The sequence below is a fragment of the Danio rerio genome, chromosome 3 (assembly GCF_052040795.2).
Source record: "Danio rerio strain M-AB ecotype USA chromosome 3, GRCz13ab, whole genome shotgun sequence".
NCBI lineage: Eukaryota > Metazoa > Chordata > Actinopteri > Cypriniformes > Danionidae > Danio > Danio rerio.
In genome coordinates this window covers 6,486,723-6,508,704 of record NC_141023.1, presented here as the reverse complement: position 1 = coordinate 6,508,704, position 21,982 = coordinate 6,486,723, and the positions used below count along the sequence as shown (strand labels likewise).

Genomic DNA, 21,982 nt, shown 5'->3' with positions numbered 1-21,982 from the left:
GCGTGGCAGCATCGACAATTCTATCTTTTAATTCGATAATCGAAATTGAGCATAAATTTCGATCGATTTTGATTTAAAATCGAAATCGTGACACCCCTATTTGAGAAAAAGGACTATATATATATATATATATATATATATATATATATATATATATATATATATTATTATTATTATTATTTTTTTTTATCAAATTATTATTTGAATTGGTCATTTAAGGGTCATAAATTTACTGAACGTCTCCTGTTGTGTGTGGGATGCTGTGCAAACTAATTAACATTTTTGCAGAAGTAGATTAAATTCAGCTCTGCAGAAACCTACCCGTCTGAAGAAAGGTGTTAAAACTTAACACACAACACAGAACGACCTTATGCTTTTATTGTTGTGCAGAAAGTTAGTAGAAAAACAGGACTTATGTCTGAGGTGCGGCCAATGGAGGGCTGGAGAATGATTGACTAGTGACTAATTTCACTAAACTCCACCAGTTGATATCAGCTGCCTATATAATTTGAAGTCAGGAAATGAAAACTGTTGCACACCTCCTGAATGTAACTTGGCATTGAGAATAACAGAATTCTGTGAATCGAATTATTCATTTGTATCTAATAAATTATGATTTTTGACATTGAAGAAAAACCTCTCCTGACCTTTTTAATTGAACACGCATCGAATTGATTCAAAATTCCAACAATTCCCATGTTTTGATCAATAATATTAACAATAACCATGATATTCATGAACCATATTCAATCATGAGTTATATGTAAGCACTCCTCTCTTTGTGTCATGTCTTTTAGAAGCCCAAATACAGAAACAGAACAAGCTCAGTGAAAGTTACACATTTGAACGCATTTTACCTTTCGTTGCTACTAGCATTACAGCACCTCTGTGGCCGCTGCCCTTCGCCATGTGTTTCCTGGGGTGTAAACTGATGGGTTTATGACATTATTAATCTGGAAGTGTTTTACCTTATTTATATAGCACCTTAAAACAAAATTAATGTTGACCTACTTAGCTGTGCTAAGCTAACTGTAAACGCATAGCTCCCTTTGCATTGAACTTTGAGCTCTTTGAATTCATTTACTTTATGAAACCACTACTGTTATATTTGTCTCTCTTGCATGTTTGTCACACTCAGATAATCAAACTAAATACTAGTTAAAGATAAACTAAACACATTTTTCACTTTTGACATGAAGTTTACTGCGATTTTGCATGACCCTGTGTGAAAAAGTGTTTACCCCCAAACCTAATAACTGGTTGGGACACCCTTAGTCACAACAACAGCTTCTCAAAGGGATTCAAGTCAGGACGTTGACTAGGCCACTCCACAATATTCATTTTGTTTTTATTCAGCCATTCAGAAGTGCACTTGCTGGTGTGCTTTGAATCATTGTCCTGCTGGAGAACCCAAGTTTGCTTCAGCTTGAGGTCACTAACAAATGGCCTGGTGCCTGTTTCAGAAAGCAGGTTAAGTGAAAACTCAGAGTATTTTAACCCTGAAATGAGAGAAACTCTGGGTTTTCCGTTTCAAAACTGGAGAAAGCAGGGTAAGTCAAGCCTGTTTCTGAAAGAGAGGTAACTTTAACTCAGTGAGTTACTGTGGTAACTTACTCTGTGAAGCTAACCTGGTCAGGAGCAGGTTTTATTCTCTAAACTCACAGTTTCTGTTGGTCTCCTCCCCTTTTTTAAAGATGAAGCGGTATTTCTCGCCTAAGCCTTACGTTTCCACCCACCTATTTTAATGCTCATTTTGGAGATGGGCATGGAAACGTCATGATGCACATAAAAACATGCGCATAACTGAGTAGGATAAACTTTTATTCGATAGAAAATGTGCGCATAAACTACGATGGAAACACTTTTACTGAACAAATTACAGTAGGCTATGTACATTAAAAAAAAGGTCACGTTCATATGATGATGAAAATGTGTGTGAATGGACAAACCAGCAGGCTGAGCACACTGTAACACGTCTTAAATGTTGTTTTAGTCGTAAAATGCCTTAACTGTTTCAGTATTATTGTATTTAATTACCTGGAGAGTGTGAAGAGTCTCCGCGTCTCATGGCTTCAAACGCCCCCACGTGTTCATTGTGTGTCAGCATTGTCTTCTGTCTCTGAGACGCAAGTACATTTATTAAATGTAGAATTAATTGACGCAGCTTCTTCTACCACAGTAAATTCTGTTTTTACTGTTGTTATTTGGCGGCAGTTAATCAGGAAGTGACTATTTTGTTTTTGACTCGTTGGATGGAAACGCTGCTTTGTTCGCATCTTTTATGCGATATTCCAGTTTTGCGCACAAATTTATGTAACATTTGAATGGAAACATAGATATTGACATAATAGTCACACAAAGAACAAAGTCACGTACGAGAATGGCTTGTCCTTTTTTAATAAATGACTAGCTTAAATTCACAGACCTTCGACATGTACTGTAACTAGATTAATAGGATTATTACTCTTTCAAAAATTTATTTTTAGCATTGCTTACCTTCTAAATGTTATATCAGCCTCTATCACTTGATCACTAAAAAAGGCAGACACACAATTTCACTGTTAAATCTATTAAAACTGATAAACATGTATAAAAGTTTCGAAAAAAATGTATAAACGTCACACATTACATTACTTATTTTATTATACTTAAATATTTAAATACTTTAAATGTAAAATTACGCATTAACTTGAGCAGTTTTTCCAGGCTGTCTCTGTTTCACTGATGTTTGCTTCTTTTTAAATATATACGCTCATATTTGCTATAACGTTGCATGAGCACATCAAGTTCAGCTGGAGAAAGAAACGGTGATCTCTTTTTTCAGATGTTGTAATTGTCACTCGTAATATCTGCGCTCCATTGATAATGCCTCTTTATAGTTGTGGTGTGCGCGCTTAACTCTGAGTTGGTCTACTCAAAGTTGATTGATCCAACTCAGATCAGTTGTTCTGAAACCGAAAACTCAGTTTTTAATCTCTCGGTAAATCAACTCAGAGTTCAAGTTTAAACTCCGAGTTGGTTGAACCTCCTTACTGAAACAGGCCCCTGATGTTCTCCTTTAGAATATTTTTACTGTTGGTATGATGTTTAATTTCTGGAATGCAGTGTTATTTTTACACCACACATAATGGCACACACCTTGCAAAAAGTTTATCCTTTGTCAGTTCACAGAGCATTTTCCCAAAGGTCTTGGGAAATTATCAAGATGTTTTCTGACACACCTGAGATGAGCTTTTATGTTGTTTCAGCTCAGCAGTGGTTTTCTTATTGGAGCGTCATGTTTTTGCCGGTTTCTTTCTCATGGTGGAGTCATGAACACTCACCTTAACTGAGGAAAGTGAGGCCTGCAGGTCTTTAGTGACCTCTTGGATGAGTTCTCGATGAGTTGTCAATGCTCTCGACATAGTTTTGGTCATCCGGCCACTCCTAGGAAGGTTATCAACAGTTAAAATCACAAATTTGATCTCTTCCCAACAGGGAAAACAGCAACAATCAAGAATGGATGATTATTTGCTGTCATGACTTTGCAATCAAAAAATATGGTTCTAATGGAAGGCAATGGGGTAAAAACAGCCACAAACATAATGAAAGGGTAGTCAATTTGCCCAGAGTGTTTATTGTTGAGTTTTTAAAATGTTCCAAAGCATTTTCCCAACAAATGTGTCAAAATAAGGTTTGTCATCAAACATCAGTTTATTTGCTGAAACACTGAAAAAGTTGTGGCCAAATTAAAACTCAAAATCACCTCAGAGTAAATGAAAATGACCCAGGAGCACACAAGGGTTAAAGGTGCGCTTTTTAGGCTTTATGTAGATTTGTTACATTTAATGTGCATCACAATTACAGCTTGTATAGGAAATGACTTAGCACCTTTGATTTCAGCTTTTGATGAGAGTTATAAAAACCTGTTTTTTATTTTATTTCAGACCTTATTGAAGAAAATGAGGCGAGTAAAGAGGAGGAACATCATGTCAAAGTTGAGGAAAAAAATAATTTACAGACTTGCAGTATTTTGAAAAAGAGAGACAAGAAACCATTCATCTGCACTCAGTGTGGGAAGAGCTTCAGCCAATCATCAATCCTTAATAAACACATGAAGATCCACACTGGAGAGAAACCATTCAGATGCACCAAGTGTGGAAAGAGTTTCTGCCAGTCATCACAACTTACTCAACACATGAGGATCCACACTGGAGAGAAACCATTCACATGCACTCAGTGTGGGAAGAGTTTCAGCCAATCATCACACCTTAATAAACACAAGACGATCCACGCTGGAGAGAAACCATTCACATGTTCTCATTGTGGGAAGAGCTTCAGCCAATCATCAAACCTTAATAGACACATGAAGATTCGCACTGGAGAGAAACCATTCACCTGCACTCAGTGTGGGAAGAGCTTCTGCCAGTCATCACAACTAACTCAACATATGAGGATCCACACTGGAGAGAAACCATTGACATGCACTCAGTGTGGGAAGAGCTACAGACAAAAATCAACTCTTAATAAACACAAGAAAATTCACACTGGGGAGAAACCATTCAGATGCACTCAGTGTGGGAAGAGTTTCACCTTCTCATCAAACTATAAAAAACACATGAGGATCCACACTGGAGAGAAACCATTTACCTGTTCTCAATGTGGGAAGAGCTTCATCTTCTCGTCAAACCTTAATCAACACATGAGGATCCACAATGGAGAGAAACCGTTCACATGCACTCACTGTGAGAAGAGCTTCAGCCGATCTTCAAGTCTTAAACTACACATGAAGATCCACACTGAAGTAGGTGTTATAATATCTAGCCAATTGCATGCATGCTCTGTAAGAAAAGGTCAGGAGAGGGGTTTCTTTAATGCCAAAAATATTAGTAATTTATTCAATACAAATAAATAATTTGATGACAGAGCTCTGGATTAAGTTACCCTAATGCAATACAGGAATTACATTTAAGAGGTTTGCAACTAGCACACATTTCCCTGACTCCAGCATATATACACAACTCAAGTGGAGTATTGGTGTACCGTCACTTATCAGTCATTCTGCAGTCCTTAGGCTCCTGCACCCCAAACATACTTCCTCTTTCTGCAACCCTTCTTTCCATACCAGAACTGAACAGCTAAATGTATCTTTAATATATTTGACAACTTCTTCAAGCATCAAGACAAATTGTGACATGTCCAGACTTGTTATTAGACCGCAGTCTGGAGCAAGCGCTTCTGCACTATAATTTTTTTAGCTATTTCCCTCTTGTTAGCAGTTCCTTCTAAAAAGTACCCTTAGTAGTAAAGAATTCTGGCTCAGATTTGGCATAAAGCTGGGACATCAGGCATTCATCCGGCACTGGCATACAGCATGTGGGCCAACCATGGCCTGGGTTTGGCAGAGGTGGCACCGTCTATAATGCGGCACACAAGATTTGGGCCAGATGTAAAACGTAGTATTTGGCCCAGATTTTAAAAATTGATTGTGGGCCACGTGAGTTTGGCCAGTCTTGACCCACATTTAAAATACATAAAAATAATTTTTGATTAAATCAATTCTACCAATCAGGTCACTGAGAAAAACAAGGCCCATAGTGTGCCTAAAGCACAACGCTTCATAGGTTTATTAATTTCATTGCAATCGTGACACACCAACCTTTCTGGCCCAGTTCAGGCCCAGTTATGTGTTATTATCTTGGCTGAGACTTGGCCCAGATATGGTCTGTGTTTGGCCCTTGTCTGGAAGCCAGATTTGGTCCAGTCATGTACCGTAATACACTGCGGCATGTGGGCCAAGCAAAACCTGATTGTGTGGGCCAGAGCTGGGCCAGAGAAATTTTGCTATGTGGGTATGCAACACAGTAGAGCTGCACAATTAATCGTGAAAAGATTGCAATCTCGCGTCTACTTTAGTGAACAGAACCTGCATATGCTGCGAGTAACAGGTAATAAAGTTGTAAATAATATTCAGTTTGTGGCACAGAGTGATCGTTTTGGAGCCGCGCGAAGTATGAACAAGCACTTAGCAGTCAAAATGAAACCGAAAGTGTGCACTTCATTTAAATGATCATATCGCATTTTAGAGTTATGATTATGACAAGCATTTGATATGTGTTTTCTTTCATAGCGAACAGAGTTGGGCATTAAAATAAATGTTTATAGTGTCAGTATAACTACTCTAGCCTATATATTGTTGAATATAATCTGATAATGGCAAATGTCTGATTTCACCAGTGAATAAAATTGTCTAATATGACAGATTGCAAGCAAATATCTCAAACATAATTCAACATCAGAATTATTATAAGTAGAATAGAATTATTTATTGAAGTCAGTAGACCTACACATGATATTATTATCGATGTTGTGCCATATGTTTGCTTTTACCATACCTTTATTTTACATCTACAGAATCGTGAACCGTGATCTTTATTTTAAGCAAAAGTATTGCGATTCTCATTTTAGCCAGAATCGTGCAGCTCTACAACACAGTAAGAAAGAAGAAGTGTGTCTGGTTGATATGTGGTGTCATACCAAAGAAAAAGATTGATTAATCCGCTGTTGGTCTAAATGGTTTTTCTAATAAAAAATAAAGACACAAGTAATAAAAATAAATTCTCCTATTTCACTGCATAGGCGTGGAACAGTAACCGTTTTCAAGGTGTACCGCGGTCTGGAAAAGTCAAGGTTTTAAAATTTCCAAAATGTTCTGCTATACCGTTCCTGTGGTATATGGCAGATTTTTCTCTGTTTTGTGTTAAGTACAACAGTATCTCCAGCAAAAAAATATATCTAAAGATGCCATTTTAAACTGTAAATAAATCTGTGTTTCTGAAACTAATGAAGACAGCAGAAGACAATGATTTATTTGAATTATTCAGCCTGACATGTGTACTGCGCCACAATATTTGATTTGTTTCTCAAAATAAAATATTTTGTGTTCAAAGGAGGAAAATCTTTAGCTTTTTACCCAGACATTTAAGAAGAGCATATTTTGGAGCAGTAATTACAATACCGTCCATGCCTACACTGGAGAAAGGCCATTTACATGTCCTCAGTGTGAGAAGAGTTTCAGACGATTGACACACCACCAGTAAGATGAGTTAAATTTAAAGTAAATCAACATTGTCCACTGAAAAGACCGAACATGCAATGAACCTTCGTCCACCAGTAGACACCATCGTTGGAGTAACTGGCTGGACCTTACAGCCCATGTGCGCACTGGCCGCGCACCTTCATTTAAAAACAACAAACATGTGCAAACTCTAGAAATAGACGATATGCGAACAGTGCCTCAAAGGCCACCATCATTGCGATCTCCATCAGTTGAACTTCTTGCACAGACATGGTGGATTCACCTGATTTGTTAACAAACGGGTTACGAATCCATACAGCCCTTACTTTTCATGAAGGCAAGTTAAAAATTAAGCTAAGTTCACTTCAGAATAACGTAGTTTAAACATTTTAAAGAAAATTTGAAAAGTCAACCCAAAACACTTCATAATAAGTGCACTCCCAAAACAAACCACTTACTATTTCTCCTGACTGAATACCCGCAATTCTTCTGAACCTACAGACAGCCAATCAGCTTTCTCAGAACTAGCTACAGGCAGCCAATCGGCTTTCGCTGATTGACGTGCAGGCAAAAATCCCGCTACAGGACTTTATTTTGAGGTGGAGATCAGAAAGAGCAGAACTTTGCTGTTTGAGGATTAATTGGTTTAATTCCTCTTCTGTTACAGGTGTTGTTCGTCTGTTCAGAGTAAGTGTATGATATCTGACCATAGTAGCATTCGCAGACTTGCGGGAATTATCTTGCGGTTTGAACCGCTTTAACATATGTGCTCAATGCTAATATACTCTCTTGTTTTTAGCTCGATGCTACGCTGTAAACACTCTTGTAATGTCTTACTCACGGGTTATCTGGACACCTTTCATTTGTGTCTCCATCTAATTCATGAGATGTAGAATCGACCGCTCAAGACTTACATATACATTTATTTAACATGGGAGAATCACCTATTTGTAGCTTGTGTGAGAATATTTTGATGGTAAAACATATTTTAATAGGATGTATTTTATAAATGATATTAGAGAGTGTTTTAATCCAGGAAATATTTTGAGGAAAATGTTTAGAAAATGTGTTTTCTGGAGGAATTTGACAATATTTATCATTGATCAGACAGATAGAAGAAAGATTTTCATAAGACTTATCATCAGTGTTGTTGTTGTTTGTATGTTTTTAATTCAATTAATGATCTTTAAGAAACAATTATGATTGTAAATTATATACTGAATATTTAAGGCAAGGGTTTCTGTTATAAATGCAGGAATATTCCCATCAGGCTCAAGTGAAGAGTTTACTGAAGGACAGCGAGAACACGAGTGATCCAGAACCCTGCAGAATTAAACATGAAGATACTGAACAACAAATAGGTTGGTGTTTATTCCTGATTCTCCATTAATAAGCCTGAAGAACAACAATAATGATGAAAAGCTTTGAACAGTTGACCTCCCAGAAAAGGTTTGACATTGTTCAATTTTCCATGGCATTTGTAGACAATGGCTTTCACTGTGGTTTACTGCAGTCCCAAAGCTTTAGAAATGACTTCATAACCTTTATAACCTATGCTATTAACATGACGCATGCATATAATAAGGTACAGTATATGTCAAAAGCATCAGTGCAATATCAGACAGCACTTGTGAAAACAGCACAATTATACCGTTAACAGATTCATTCAAGCAGTGCATGCAGGGACGGTGAGCGCTCCGTGTATCTTTTGGTTACTCAGTTCTGTAAAAAAATTAAAAAAAGTATTTTCTTGTAATAATGGGATTTCACTGTGACATATTTTCCTTACGCTTGCATATATATATATGAGTGCTTTCGCCTCACAGCAAGAAGGTCGCTGGGTTGCTGGTTTGAACCTCGGCTCTGTTGGCGTTTCTGTGTGGAGTTTGCATGTTCTCCCTGCCTTCGCGTGGGTTTCCCCCACAGTCCAAAGACATGCGGTACAGGTGAATTGGGTAGGCTAAATTGTCCGTAGTGTGTAAATGTGTGTGTGGGTGTTTCCCAGAGATGGGTTGCGGCTGGAAGGGCATCCGCTGTGTAAAAACTTGCTGGATAAGTTGGCGGTTCATTCCACTGTGGCGATCCCGGATTAATAAAGGGACTCAGCCGACAAGAAAATTAAATGATGTGATGGTGTGCTATATCTGGCTGATTTCTGCTGAACTGGGCGGGTTGTGTGATGTTTGATTCGGGGGACGTTCTGGGGTTGGGTTTGCGTTATGCAATGCGAGGTACTAGCCCGACAGTGAAAACACAACATGATTTCAGCCTCACTGCTCAAGCTCCCGGCCCAATAAAAGCCCTGGCTTGCAATAACCCGACAGTGAAAATGCAGCTCATGTTTTAGTGTGTTTTGACTTCAGCTTTTGATAAGAGTTTTAAAGACTTCATAAAAAACTGATCTTTTTTTTATTTATTTCAGACCTAATTGAAGAAAATGTTGCGAGTAAAGAGGAGGAACATCATGTCAAAATTGAGGAAAAAATTCATTTACAGACTTGCGGTATTTTAAAAACGAGAGACAAGAAACCATTCACCTGCACTCAGTGTGGAAAGAGCTTCAGCCAATCTTCAATCCTCAATAGACACATGAAGATCCACAATGAAGAGAAACCATTCACATGCACTGAATGTGGGAAGAGTTTCTACCAGTCATCACAACTTACTCCACACATGAGGATCCACACCGGAGAGAAACCATTCACATGCACTGAGTGTGGGAAGAGTTTCAGACTAATATCGACCCTTAATACACACAAGAAAATCCACACTGGAGAGAAACCATTCACATGCACTCTGTGTGGGAAGAGTTTCATCTTCTCATCAAACTATAATAAACACATGAGGATTCACAGTGGAGAGAAACCATTCACATGTTCTCAGTGTGGGAAGAGCTTCAGCGTCTCCTCATACCTTAATCAACACATGAGGATCCACACTGGAGAGAAACCATACACATGCCCTCACTGTGGGAAGAGCTTCAGACAAATATCAACCCTTAATAGACACATGGAGATCCACACTGGAGAAAAACCATTCAGATGCACTCAGTGTGGGAAGAGCTTCATCTTCGAATCAAACTATAATCAACACGTAAGGATTCACAGTGGAGAGAAACCATTCACGTGTTCTCAGTGTGGGAAAAGTTTCAGCGTGTTGTCATACCTTACTCAACACATGAAGATCCACACTGGAATGAAACCGTTCAGATGCACTCAGTGTGGGAAGAGCTTCAGCAAATCTTCACTTCTTAAACTACACATGAAGGTCCACACTGGAGTAGGCATGGAACGATAACCATTTTCAAGGTGTGGTGGAAAATTCATTTTATTTACTCCGTTGTAGAGCTGCACAATTCTGGCTAAAATGAGAATCGTGTTTTTTTTTTTTTTTTGCTTAAAATAAAAATCACGATTTTCTCACGATTCTGTAGATGTAAAATAAAGGTATGGTAAAAACAAACATATAGCACAACATCGATAATAATATCATGTGTAGGTCTACTGGCTTCTATAAATAATTCTATTCTACTTATAATAATTCTGATGTTGAATTATGTTTGAGATATTTGCTTGCAATCTGTCATATTAGACAATTTAATTCACTGGTAAAATCAGACATTTGCCATTATCAGATTATATTCAACATTATATAGGCTAGAGTAGTTATACTGACACTGTAAACATTTATTTTCATGCCCAACTGTGGGTTTACTATGAAAGAAAAAACATATCAAATGCTTGTCATAATCATAACTCTAAAATGCGATATGATCATTTAAATGAAGTTCACACTTTCGGTTTCATTTTGACTGCTAAGTGCTTGTTCATACTTCGCGCGCGGCTCTCAAACGATCACTCTGTGCCACAAACTGAATATTATTTACAACTGTATTACCTGTTACTCGCAACATATGCAGGTTCTGTTCACTAAAGTAGACGCGCGCGCATCTATCAAGTAGAGCACACGCGCCCGCCCTAAAAACTCGCCTGCAACTCACGTCTTGTGTGATTTCCCGATCGCGACAACATCATTATATATTAAGACAAAAATTACATTTTTAGGTGAATTATACCTTATAAATACAGTATGTGACTCATTCAACATCATCTGGAGGTGTCCAGGTCAGTGAGCAACGTATGTGAAACAATGAAAAGGCTCGTGCAGCCGCCTTTTCTTCTCTCCTGAACTTGAAAATATGATTGGCAGAATCGTAGAAATGCTGGATTAAGATCGTCTAGGGGGTCGAATCGAGATCGCCATCTTTTAACGATTAATTGTGCAGCTCTACTCAGTTGTATACATAGTAAGGTCTGTTCTTCTTTTTATCTCTATGTATGTACTGTTTAAGTTAGACCAGGGGTGTCCAAACTACGGCCCGCGGGCCATCTGCGGCCCGCAATCAGTTTTGTGGCAGCCCGCGAGGCTTTTTATAAATATCAATAGCATCTGGCCCGCTATACAAAAATGAACGTAATTCAATAAATAACCACCGGGTGTCGTATTACATGCATTTAATTAAGCAGCAGTTCTTGTTGATCTATCTATCTATCTATCTATCTATCTATCTATCTATCTATCTACACAGTTGAAGTCTGAATTATTTGCCCCTCTTTGATTTATTTCTTCTTTTTTAAATATTTCCCAAATGATGTTTAACAGAGCAAGGACATTTTCACAGTATGTCTGATAATATTTTTTCTTCTGGAGAAAGACTTTTGTTTTATTTCGGCTAGAATAAAAGCAGTTTTTAATTTTTTATGAACCATTTTAAGGTCAAAATTATTAGCCCCGTAAGTCTTCAGAACAAACCATTGTTGCCTAATTAACTTGCCTAATTACCTTAATTTGACTAGTTAACTTAACTAACCCAGTGAAGCATTTAAATGTCACTTTAAGCTGTATAGAAGTGTCTTGATAAATATCTAGTCAAATATTATTTACTATCGTCATGGCAAAGATAAAATAAATTAGTAATTAGAAATGAGTTACTACAGTAATATGTTTAGAAATGTGTGTGTGTGTGTGTGTGTATATATATATATATATATATATATATATATGCGTGTCTGTGTGATATGTAAAATTTGGCCCGCGACAATGTTTTTTTTTTTTTTGCATCTGGCCCTCGGCCCAAAAAGTTTGGACACCCCTGAGTTAGACCATACGTGACTAGTTTAACCTTTCTGTATACATTACACAGCTAGGCTATATGTGACCACTTTAACATCTGTTTATCACCAGACAAGATCTGGATACATGATGATTTAACAAGATATATGTTTGGGTGAGAGGTAAGGCTGAAATATAGATGGTCAGAAATGAAGCATGAGCGTTGATGTAACTGTGATTCATCCTGTATGTCACTAATATCATTGTGGGCGTTACAACTAGATAAGAAGAGAACACACACTGCTATTGGTCTCACATCTGCAGAAACCTGTGTTCTGTATGATTGTCTGATCTTCTTTGCAAAGAATAAAACTTTAAAAGACACTTTGGGTAAGACTTTGTCTTCTTTACCACTGAGAGAGCCTCCTTAAAGAAAATAGCCACTACAAAGGTATACCGTGGTTTGGAAAAGTTGAAGTTTTAAAACCGACAAACTTTTCTGCTATGCCGTTCCTGTGATATATGACAGATATTTTGTTTCGTATTTTTTTTTTTTTTTAGGACAACAGTATCTCCAGCAGAAAAGATATCTAAATTGCCTTTTTAAACTGGAAATAAATCTGTGTTTCTGAAACTAATGAAGACAGCAGAAGTCAAAGATTCATTTGAATTATTCAGCCTGACATGTTAAAATATTTTGTGTTCAAAGGGGGAAAAGTTTTTTTTTTTTTTTTTTTACCCAGACATTTAAAAAGAGCAAATATTAGAGCAATAATCACAATACCGTCAAACAATTATATGTTTATCCAAGGTTATCATACTCTCAGAATCTTATACCGGCCCATGCCCACACTGGAGAGACCATTCACATGTTCTCAATGTGGGAAGAGTTTCAGATGATCGACACACGATCATACACACGTCAAGAGTAGGGCTGGGCGATATGACAAAAACTCTATTTTTTGTTTCAATATTAAACAATAAATTGATAAATTACTATGTAAGTTGTTAATGCTTCCAGCTTTAAAAGTTATTATCACAACAATGACTTATGCTACAAAAATTAGAGAGTTGATTAAATTACAATTTAAAATATTGTTTATTAACAGAAACAGATTACACATTTGACCTTAAATTAAAACAAATAGAAAAATACATTTAAAAAGACTAATCTGTTCAAGGTCTGGCATTACGAGGTGAATTAAACGTACAAAACGTAAACAAAAATATACACTACAACTTCCAGCAAGTCCAAACTAATTATTAAAATTTTCGGGTGTTTCAGGTGATGGAGTATGCCGGTCGTGTTGGCAGATTTGGCTTTCACAAACCATTGACATACTTTTTTCATACTAAGTTTTTTCTTCCGTCAAATAAACACAGCAGGGCTACTAACTCAAATCAATCCCTACATTGAAAACACACATCTTTAATGCTTCACTATATCACAAACCTCTGTCAACTATTTTAATACAAGTCGTTATTAAAGATTAAGGGCTCTATTTTAACGATCTAGGCACAAAGTCTAAAGCGCATGGCACAAAAGCATTAAGGGCGTGTCTGAATCCACTTTTGCTATGGATGGAAAAATGTGGTCTGCACCATAGCGCATGGTCTAACAGGGTTGTGCTTATTCTCGTAATGAGTTATGGGTGTGTTTTGAGAATAAACCAATCAGAGTCTCATCTCCCATTCCCTTTAAGAGTCAGTTGCGTCATCATGGCACATTTGCTATTTACATGGCGGACTTTGGAAGTGGAAAAACTGAACAGTTCACTAGTGAGAAAACGGTTGCACAGCATCTGCAGCGCGAGCATAAAGAACGAGCCTCCTCCATTCGGCTTCTTTCACTTTCTATTTTTCTGTGGATAAGGAAACATTGTTGTATGCATTCCTCCGAAGACATTAGCCTACATATTTAATTTAGTTTAAGCACAACAATTTGTTTTAAAACTGTTTCTAAATTCAGTTCTGATTTCCAGCTAACGAATTAATGAGCAGTAATAATGAAGTGTGAATCAGAATCGGCAGGCTAGCGCAGAAGCTCCATTGAATATACTGGGGTAAAATAAACGCTCATATAAAGACATGGCAGGGGAAAATGTAATTGAATGCAGTGCTTCTTGTACAATCTGAGACCCACTATATATTAGATATCACTCAGCTAGTGGAGATCGCAGATTTTTAAGGAAAACAGACCTTAAACTCGCCGATTTTGCATTGGCATACAGTTCACCAGAAGTTGTTAATCCAGGTTACTGGCAAAATAAAAGTCCTATTAGCATGCTTCGGCATATACCCTATTAAAAACTTCTCATAGGCATCTGATGTAAAATTATAAAATAAGAGCCCTTTAAAGCTTATACAAAACATTGTTTGGCCCTGATTAAAAAAATGATTATTATAATAATAATAAAACTATTAGATTTCACAGGCCAGTTTCACCTCAGATTGATAGTGGACATTACCAAAGTGTCAGCTAAACACTTCTCATGGGTATATGTTTCTTTCCTTATTTATGTTTCTTTCCTTCTTTATCAGGTCATAATTTCTGAGTGTATCACACAAAACCAAGATAAAAGTATAAAGAAGCAAATGTCACGCTATCCTGACTGAAATAAAACGTTAGCCCTGACTTCGTTACAAGAAAGCAAGTTAAAAATTAAGCTAATGCTAAGCTAAATTAAGTTTCTACATTCTAAAACGCTTTACGTAGTTTAAACATTTTTAAAGAAAATATAAAGTCAACACAAAACACTTCATAATAGGTGCACTCCTAAAACTGAACCTACAGGCAGCCAATCAGCTTTCTCGGAGCCAGCTACAGGCAGCCAATCAGCTTTCGCAGAACTAGCTACAGGCAGCCAATCGGCTTTCGCTGGTCAGCGTGCAGGCAAATATCCCGCCCACAGCGCTTATTCTGAGGCGGAGATCGGAGAGCAAAACTTTGCTGTTTGAGGATTAACTGGTTTAATTCCTCTTCTGTTACAGGTGTTGTTCGTCTGTTCAGAGTAAGTGTATGATATCTGACCATAGTAGCGTTCGCAGACTTGCGGGATTTATCTTGCGGTGTGAACCGCTTTAACATATGTGCTCAATGCTAATATACTCTCTTGTTTTTAGCTCGATGCTACGCTGTAAACACTCTTGTAATGTCTTACTCACGGGTTATCTGGACACCTTTCATTTGTGTCTCCATCTAATTCATTCACTAAGAGGTAGTTTAATGATGATTATATTGAATATTGACTGTTTAACTGAACATATGCTTGTGTAAACTCTTGAAGAGACGCAAACGCTTTATTTTGCTGTAAAACAGAATTTGGGATCAGTATAATAATATAAAACACTTAATTCATTAAAATATTGAGAGATAAATGTAAGCAATTAGAGACATGATCACGCTGCACACATGAGATGTAGAATCGACCACTCAAGACTTACACACACATTTATTGAACAGGGGAGAAACACCTATTTGTAGCTTGTGTGAGAATATTTTGATGATAAAACATATTTTAATAGGATGTATTTTTAAAATGATATTAGAGAGTGTTTTAATCCAGGAAATATTTTGAGGAAAATGTTTAGAAATGTGTTTTCTGGAGGAATTTTACAATTTTACAGACTTTTTATCAGTGTTGTTGTTGTTGTTGTTTTTATATTTTTAATATAATTATTGATGTTTCAGAAACAGTTATGATTGTAAATTATGTGCTGAATATTTAAGGCAAGGGTTTCTGTTATAAATGCAGGAATATTCGCATCAGGCTCAAGTGAAGAGTTTACTGAAGGACAGCGAGAACATGAGTGATCCAGAACCCTGCAGAATTAAAGATGAAGATACTGAACAACAAATAGGTTGGTGTTTATTCCTGATTCTTCATTAATAAGCCTGAAGAACAATATTGATGAAAAGCATTAAACAGTTGACCTCCTAGGAAGGTTCTTCACTGTTCAATGTTTTTAGCATTTATAGAAAATGGCATTCACAGTGGTTCCCTGCAATCCCAAAGCTTTAGAAATGACCTTGTAACCTTTTCCAGACCGGCAGATCTCAAATATTTTCTTTCTCATTTGTGTTTAAATTTCTTTGGATCTCAGAATGTTTTCTAGCGTTTGAGGCTCTTTTGGTCTACTTCACTTTGTCAGGCAGGTCCTATTTAGAAGTGATTACTTGATTGCTAACAGGTGAGGCAGTAACGCCAAATAATCATGCATTTTTGTTGGGGTTTTTCCCCAGTTGGGAAGGGGTACAATTTGTCATGATTACTGTTGATCATCAGTTGGCCATAATAACCCTATAGATAGGCCTATGCTAAAGGTTTTGGGCTTTTATAGAGTGCTATGGAGTAAAACGGCAAATTATGGTGTGCATGCAGAAATACACTTACTATGTTTACTATGTTCTGAAAGCTAAGTTGATTTTTTTTTTTCTTAAACATATCAAGGTAAGTGTGCAAAGGTCTGTCATACACTCTCTCACACACATTCTCTCTGTCTCTCTCTCTCTCTCTTTCAATTCAATAGTTGCTTTATTGGCGTTACAAATGTATTGCCAAAGCAGTTATAAAGTTACATAAAATGGTGTCAAAAAGTTATAAAGTACATAAAAATAAAAGAACATACATATTTAATAAAAAAAATACCAGAAACAGTAGTAGTAGAAGTTATATATATATATATATATATATATATATATATATATATATATATATATATATATATTAGTGCTGTCAAAGTTAGTGCGTTATTTCTTAGCAACAAACCTGCCTAAACGTTGTTGTCCGTAGCCACTAAATCAAAAAGTTACGAATTGCTGTGAGATTGTGTTGCACTCTCAGCTCACATTATTCAAAAGAAAAGGTCCACGTTGTCCCCCTATAATGTCAACAGACTGGACAGTTTTAGCAACTGTCTAAATGTAAAGGAGGACTGAGTAAAATGGTTTCTACTTTATAATTAATGTTCTCAACTCACAGCAATACAACTTTACAATGAGTATACAATGTTTGTATAATTTATCAATACTTTATTATAATTTTCCATATCTGCAATTCCTGTATTTTGGCATTTTTTTGCAGTCCACTTAGAATGCAACATGGAAATCAAATGTTTTCTTTATTGGTATTGATTGTTTTGTTTTGCAATTTAAATGTCATTAACACGCCTGTGTTTTAATTTCTGTAATAAATATGGCTGTCAAGCCAGGATCTTGATAATGTATTGTGGGTATGTTGTTTACATGAAGAAATCTGTGTTACAAGTAAACAAAAATTCTAATAAACAATTATTTTTTTAATTTAAATAGTTTTTGTCTTGCGTTTACATTAATTTTACATTTGTATAGCCAAAATGACAAGTTTCTTAAGTCTTTTCAAAAGTGATTAATCGCTATTTAATAAAAAAAAAGTGTGATTTAATTAGTTCGTTTTTTTAATCGATTGACGGCACTAGTATATATTTATATATATATATATATATATATATATTTACATTAAAAAATATATGAATAATATCTATTATTCAATATATCATTTTTATTAAAAAAAACAGCCACAAACATAATGAAACGGTAGTTAATTTGCCCAGAGTGTTTATAGTTGAGTTTTTGAAAAGTTCCACAGCATTTTCCCAACATATGTCAAAATAAGATGTCACCAAAAATCAGTCTATTTGCAGAAACACTAAGAAACTTGTGGCCAAATTATCACCCCGAGTGGATGAAAACAACCCAGCAGCACACAAGGGTTAAAAGTGCACTTTTCAGGCTTAATGCAGATGTGTTACATTTGTAAGGCTTGAAGCCTACGCTGCTATTCTGAATAATAGTTGGAAACAGAAAGCAGTTGAAGGATGGCGTGTTTAAATCCATTATATATCTGACTCCATTCTTATTATTCTGACTCCATTAAAGTTGTTATCATCACTGATAAAGAGAAAGAATCTCTACGTCTTAAAGCAGGCAAAGATGTTTATTGAGTTACATGTTTAAATATACAGACAGTAGAATAAAACAAACTAGCATACTGTATAAAGAAATTAGCTGTAACGTATGCACTGCTGAGCAACAAAGACAGTCAAACTGCCTTTGTTAGCATATGAGGCTACGCACTTGTGTGCGGGAGATGCAGAGTAAAAGCCATTCTCCCAGATCAACAGTTACCTTTCCCTATTATACCCTGAGCAGAGCATTGTCAAACAAGAGTGAAAACCAACCCCCAAAACCAGCTGAACATGAGAGCAAAGTTCAGGAGATGAAGTGGGGGAGAAGTACATTAACACACTCTCCTCAGGCCATGACTAACAATAGTAAATATATTGTAGATTGAAATACAATCAATCAATGTCTCTGTTGATTTCATCACTACAACACTGAAGTCATGAACTGTCAAATCACACCAAACATAGTAAAGTTATATGAAGGAAGATCACGAGCAGATGAATTGTGTATGGTGAAGAGCACATGGTTACTGTAAGCACATGGCAGAGATCTGTATTGGAGCTGTGAGGAACCACTACAGGAGGACCCATCCCATGCTTAGAATGTCTCAGTAGTCCTTCATTAGCATAGAAGGAATAGCATATATTTTCTCAGCTTACACATTAATGTGCATCACATTTCCAGCCACGTTTCTACTTTCGTGTCTTAAGGCGCGAGCCAGGGTCAGTCGCGTTTTCACTAGCCGCGTTTCCTCTATCGCGCATAAAGGGAGCGAGCCGGGGCGAACCAAGGCCGGTGGCGTTTTCACTAGCCGCGTTTCCAATATCGCGCCTAAAGCGAGCGAGCCAGGGCGACCCAAGGCCAGTGGGGTTTCCACTGTCACTTCCGGGGCCTAATCGGGCCAAAGCGGGGCTTTCTTGGGGCCAGCAGCCGGCCTTTTTCGGCCTGCCGAATACCTTGGGCCAAGGAGGGCCAGCTGGGGCTTCGGGGCGGAGTGAAAGGAGAGGCGGGCAGTTTTCTGATCGCACATGAGTACATGAGCCAAACCCAAATAAAGAAATAAGGGAAAGAAAACATGTAGCCTTATAGTCTGGGGTCTTTTTGCGTATGATTACCCTTATGTTTCCCTTTTAAATGTAAGGCTGCTGCATAAAATAATAAAGTAGTTTTAATTTATAGTGACGTTTTTTGCTGCGTCCTCCTTTATGTTTCAATAACGCATAATAATCTTTACACCATATTAAAGACACAGCAGACAGTAAAGGTTTTCCAGAGTTTTTGTCAAGTTTAAAATGTTTGTTTGTGCATGTTTAAATGCCTGGCTGTATGTGTGTGTGAGACCGGGCAAAAGCGCTCCTTCACAGCTCTGTTATGCCGCGAGCGGCTTTTTTCTTTATTTATTTTGTAGATAAAACAATATAAATGCAACAGAAAGACACAACTTAACAAATTACGTGCCCACTTTTGTAGACTTTAAACAATGTATTGTCATATCTTGATAAAATAGCCTGAGCTATATTGAAATATAATTTAAAGAATTACAAATATCGGATTTATATAAAATCACATTAAATAAATAAACCAATATAAAATAAACAAAAGCTAGCTACAACAATGTAGGTAGCCTATATACAATACATAAATCAAACCGTTTTAAAGCCACATAAAGCCTAACTTTCATTTTACAAAGACCTGTTTGAAAAAAAAAAAGATTCTAGATATTTTCTAAAAACAATAAACACCGGAGAAGGTTTGAAATATTTATATAAAGTAAATATTTGTATAAGTAAATATTTAGGCTATAAAGTATTTGGATACGATGATATTAATCAAATTGCGCAAACAGAGCATTAGGTGAAAGCAGAATCTAGCCTATACCTTTTTTTCTGTCACTCCTGCGCTGCACTCGCTGCTTTAAACGCATATGGGGGAAAGCCCAAACACAAAATGTGTTCTATATCCTCAAACAACTGTTTATGTTTTAATTTGATGATGTTTAAATTTATAAATGAAACTATAAATGAAGAGCTTTAGTGAACAGCTGCCGAGCACAACAAATATGGCTATATTTTATTAGGCTACTCGCTCTTGTGCTGAAAACTTAACACGACGTCTCAAAACGAGGATGTTATAAAATACATACCATATCGAGTTATAAAGGAGAATTTCTGTGGCTTTTATATTATGGATGTGTGCGCTCTCTGTGTTGGGTCCCTCCGCTAGTGGCGAGAGCACTGATGCACAATGCCAACAGTCGGTCGGCGAGTAAACAAATGTAATGAATGGAAATACACAGGTCTGTGCGTATAGACATTTCATGTACTGCTGTACAGTAACGTGTCGTTTGTTTGTTTCGGTTGTCTTCATTTTAATGGTTTCGTTTCGTGATGATTCTATGGTGTGCTTTATCTGCCTCATTCCCGCTGAAGTGGGCGGGGTGTGTGACGTTTGATTCGGGGACGTTCTGGGGGCGGTGTTTGCGTGACGCGCTGTGAGCTACTAGCCCGACAGTGGAAACGCGACATGATTTCAGCCTCATTTCTCAACCTCCCGGGCTATTGGCCCGGCCCGATTAAAGCCCTGGCTCGCACTGGCCCGATAGTGGAAATGCGGCTACTGTCACTTCCGGGGGCCAAAGCGGGGCTTTCTTGGGGCCATCGGCCGGCCTTTTTCGGCCTGCCGAATACCTTGGACAAAAGAGAGCGTGCAGGGGCTTTGGGGTGGAGTAAGAGGCAGAGTTTGACTGAGTCTGGTAAAGCACATGAGTACGTGCACCAAAAAATTTATTTAATTAGGGAAAGAAAAACAAAGCTGGTCAGTTTAAGATGGGCTATTCCATAAAACACCTTATAGGCTGGGGGTCTTTTTGTTTACGATCGCCCTCATGTTTCCCTTTTAAATGGAAGGCTGTTGCATAAAAAAATAGTCATTTTATTTTATCAGTGATATTTCTTCGCTGGGTCCTCAATGATGTTTCAATAACGCATAAGGATCTTTACACCACATTAAAGACACAGCCGCCAGTAATTTTCTGTTGGTGAGAGTTTTTGTGAAATTTAAATAGTGTGTTTGTGCATGAAATGTGCGCGTTTAGATGCATGTGTGTGTGAGCGAGACTGGGCAATGGATGCTGTGAGCAGCTGGGTTAATTTCTTTATTTAATTTTGGAGATAATTCAAAATATGAATACAACAGAGAGACATGAAACTTGACATTACGTGTCCACTTTTGTAGGCTCAACACAATAGTGTCATATTCGAGATAAAATAGCTTAAACCATTTTGAATTCATTCAAAGAATAACAAATATCGAATATAAAATCACATTAGATAAACCAATATAAAACAAACGAACACTATAACAGTCTAGGTATATACAATACAAATAAATTAAACCATTTTAAACCATTTAAACTTTGTTTTTACAAAGGCCTCTCTGAAAAAAAAAATTCAGATTTTAGAAAAAAGCTGCATGTGAATAATGTGTTTTATGTCCTCAAACAAATGTTTATGTTCATAACGTGGTCATATAAAATAATTGTAGAGCTTTATTAGTAAATATCTGCTGGGCACAATGATATATATGCTATTGCCTATTTTATTACTTGCTCTTATGTCCTGAAACTCTTCACTAAATAAAGGGGAATTACCTATTACGCTGAACTGGGTGGGGTGTGTGACGTTTGATTCGGGGGATGGTCTTGGGGCGGGGTTTGCGAGATGCGGCGTGAGCTACTAGCTTAATAGTGAAAACGCGATATGATTACAGCCTCACTGCTTAAGCTCCCAGGCTATTGGCACTAGCTCGACAGTGAAAATGCAGCTCATGTTTTAGTGTGTTTTGACGTCAGCTTTTGATGAGAGTTTTAA

General features: G+C 37.0%; 2 protein-coding genes across 2 annotated transcripts in view; both read left to right on the top strand.

Moving 5' to 3' along the window:
* LOC147845474 (uncharacterized) overlaps positions 1 to 21,982 on the top strand; it is a 154,036-nt gene that overhangs the window by 67,136 nt on the left and 64,918 nt on the right. Inside the window, exons 8-9 of the mRNA XM_087245473.1 lie at positions 3,927 to 4,783; positions 15,940 to 16,030. Of these exons, the coding sequence (XP_087101599.1) occupies positions 3,927 to 4,783; positions 15,940 to 16,030 (948 nt within the window). The remainder of the gene's footprint in view (positions 1 to 3,926; positions 4,784 to 15,939; positions 16,031 to 21,982) is intronic.
* Positions 7,659 to 10,465, top strand: LOC147845479 (uncharacterized). Its single transcript, XM_087243863.1, has 3 exons — positions 7,659 to 7,744; positions 8,328 to 8,418; positions 9,480 to 10,465. Exon 3 carries the CDS (start codon positions 9,647 to 9,649, stop codon positions 10,352 to 10,354), a length of 708 nt encoding a protein of 235 aa, XP_087099989.1. The 5' UTR covers positions 7,659 to 7,744; positions 8,328 to 8,418; positions 9,480 to 9,646; the 3' UTR covers positions 10,355 to 10,465.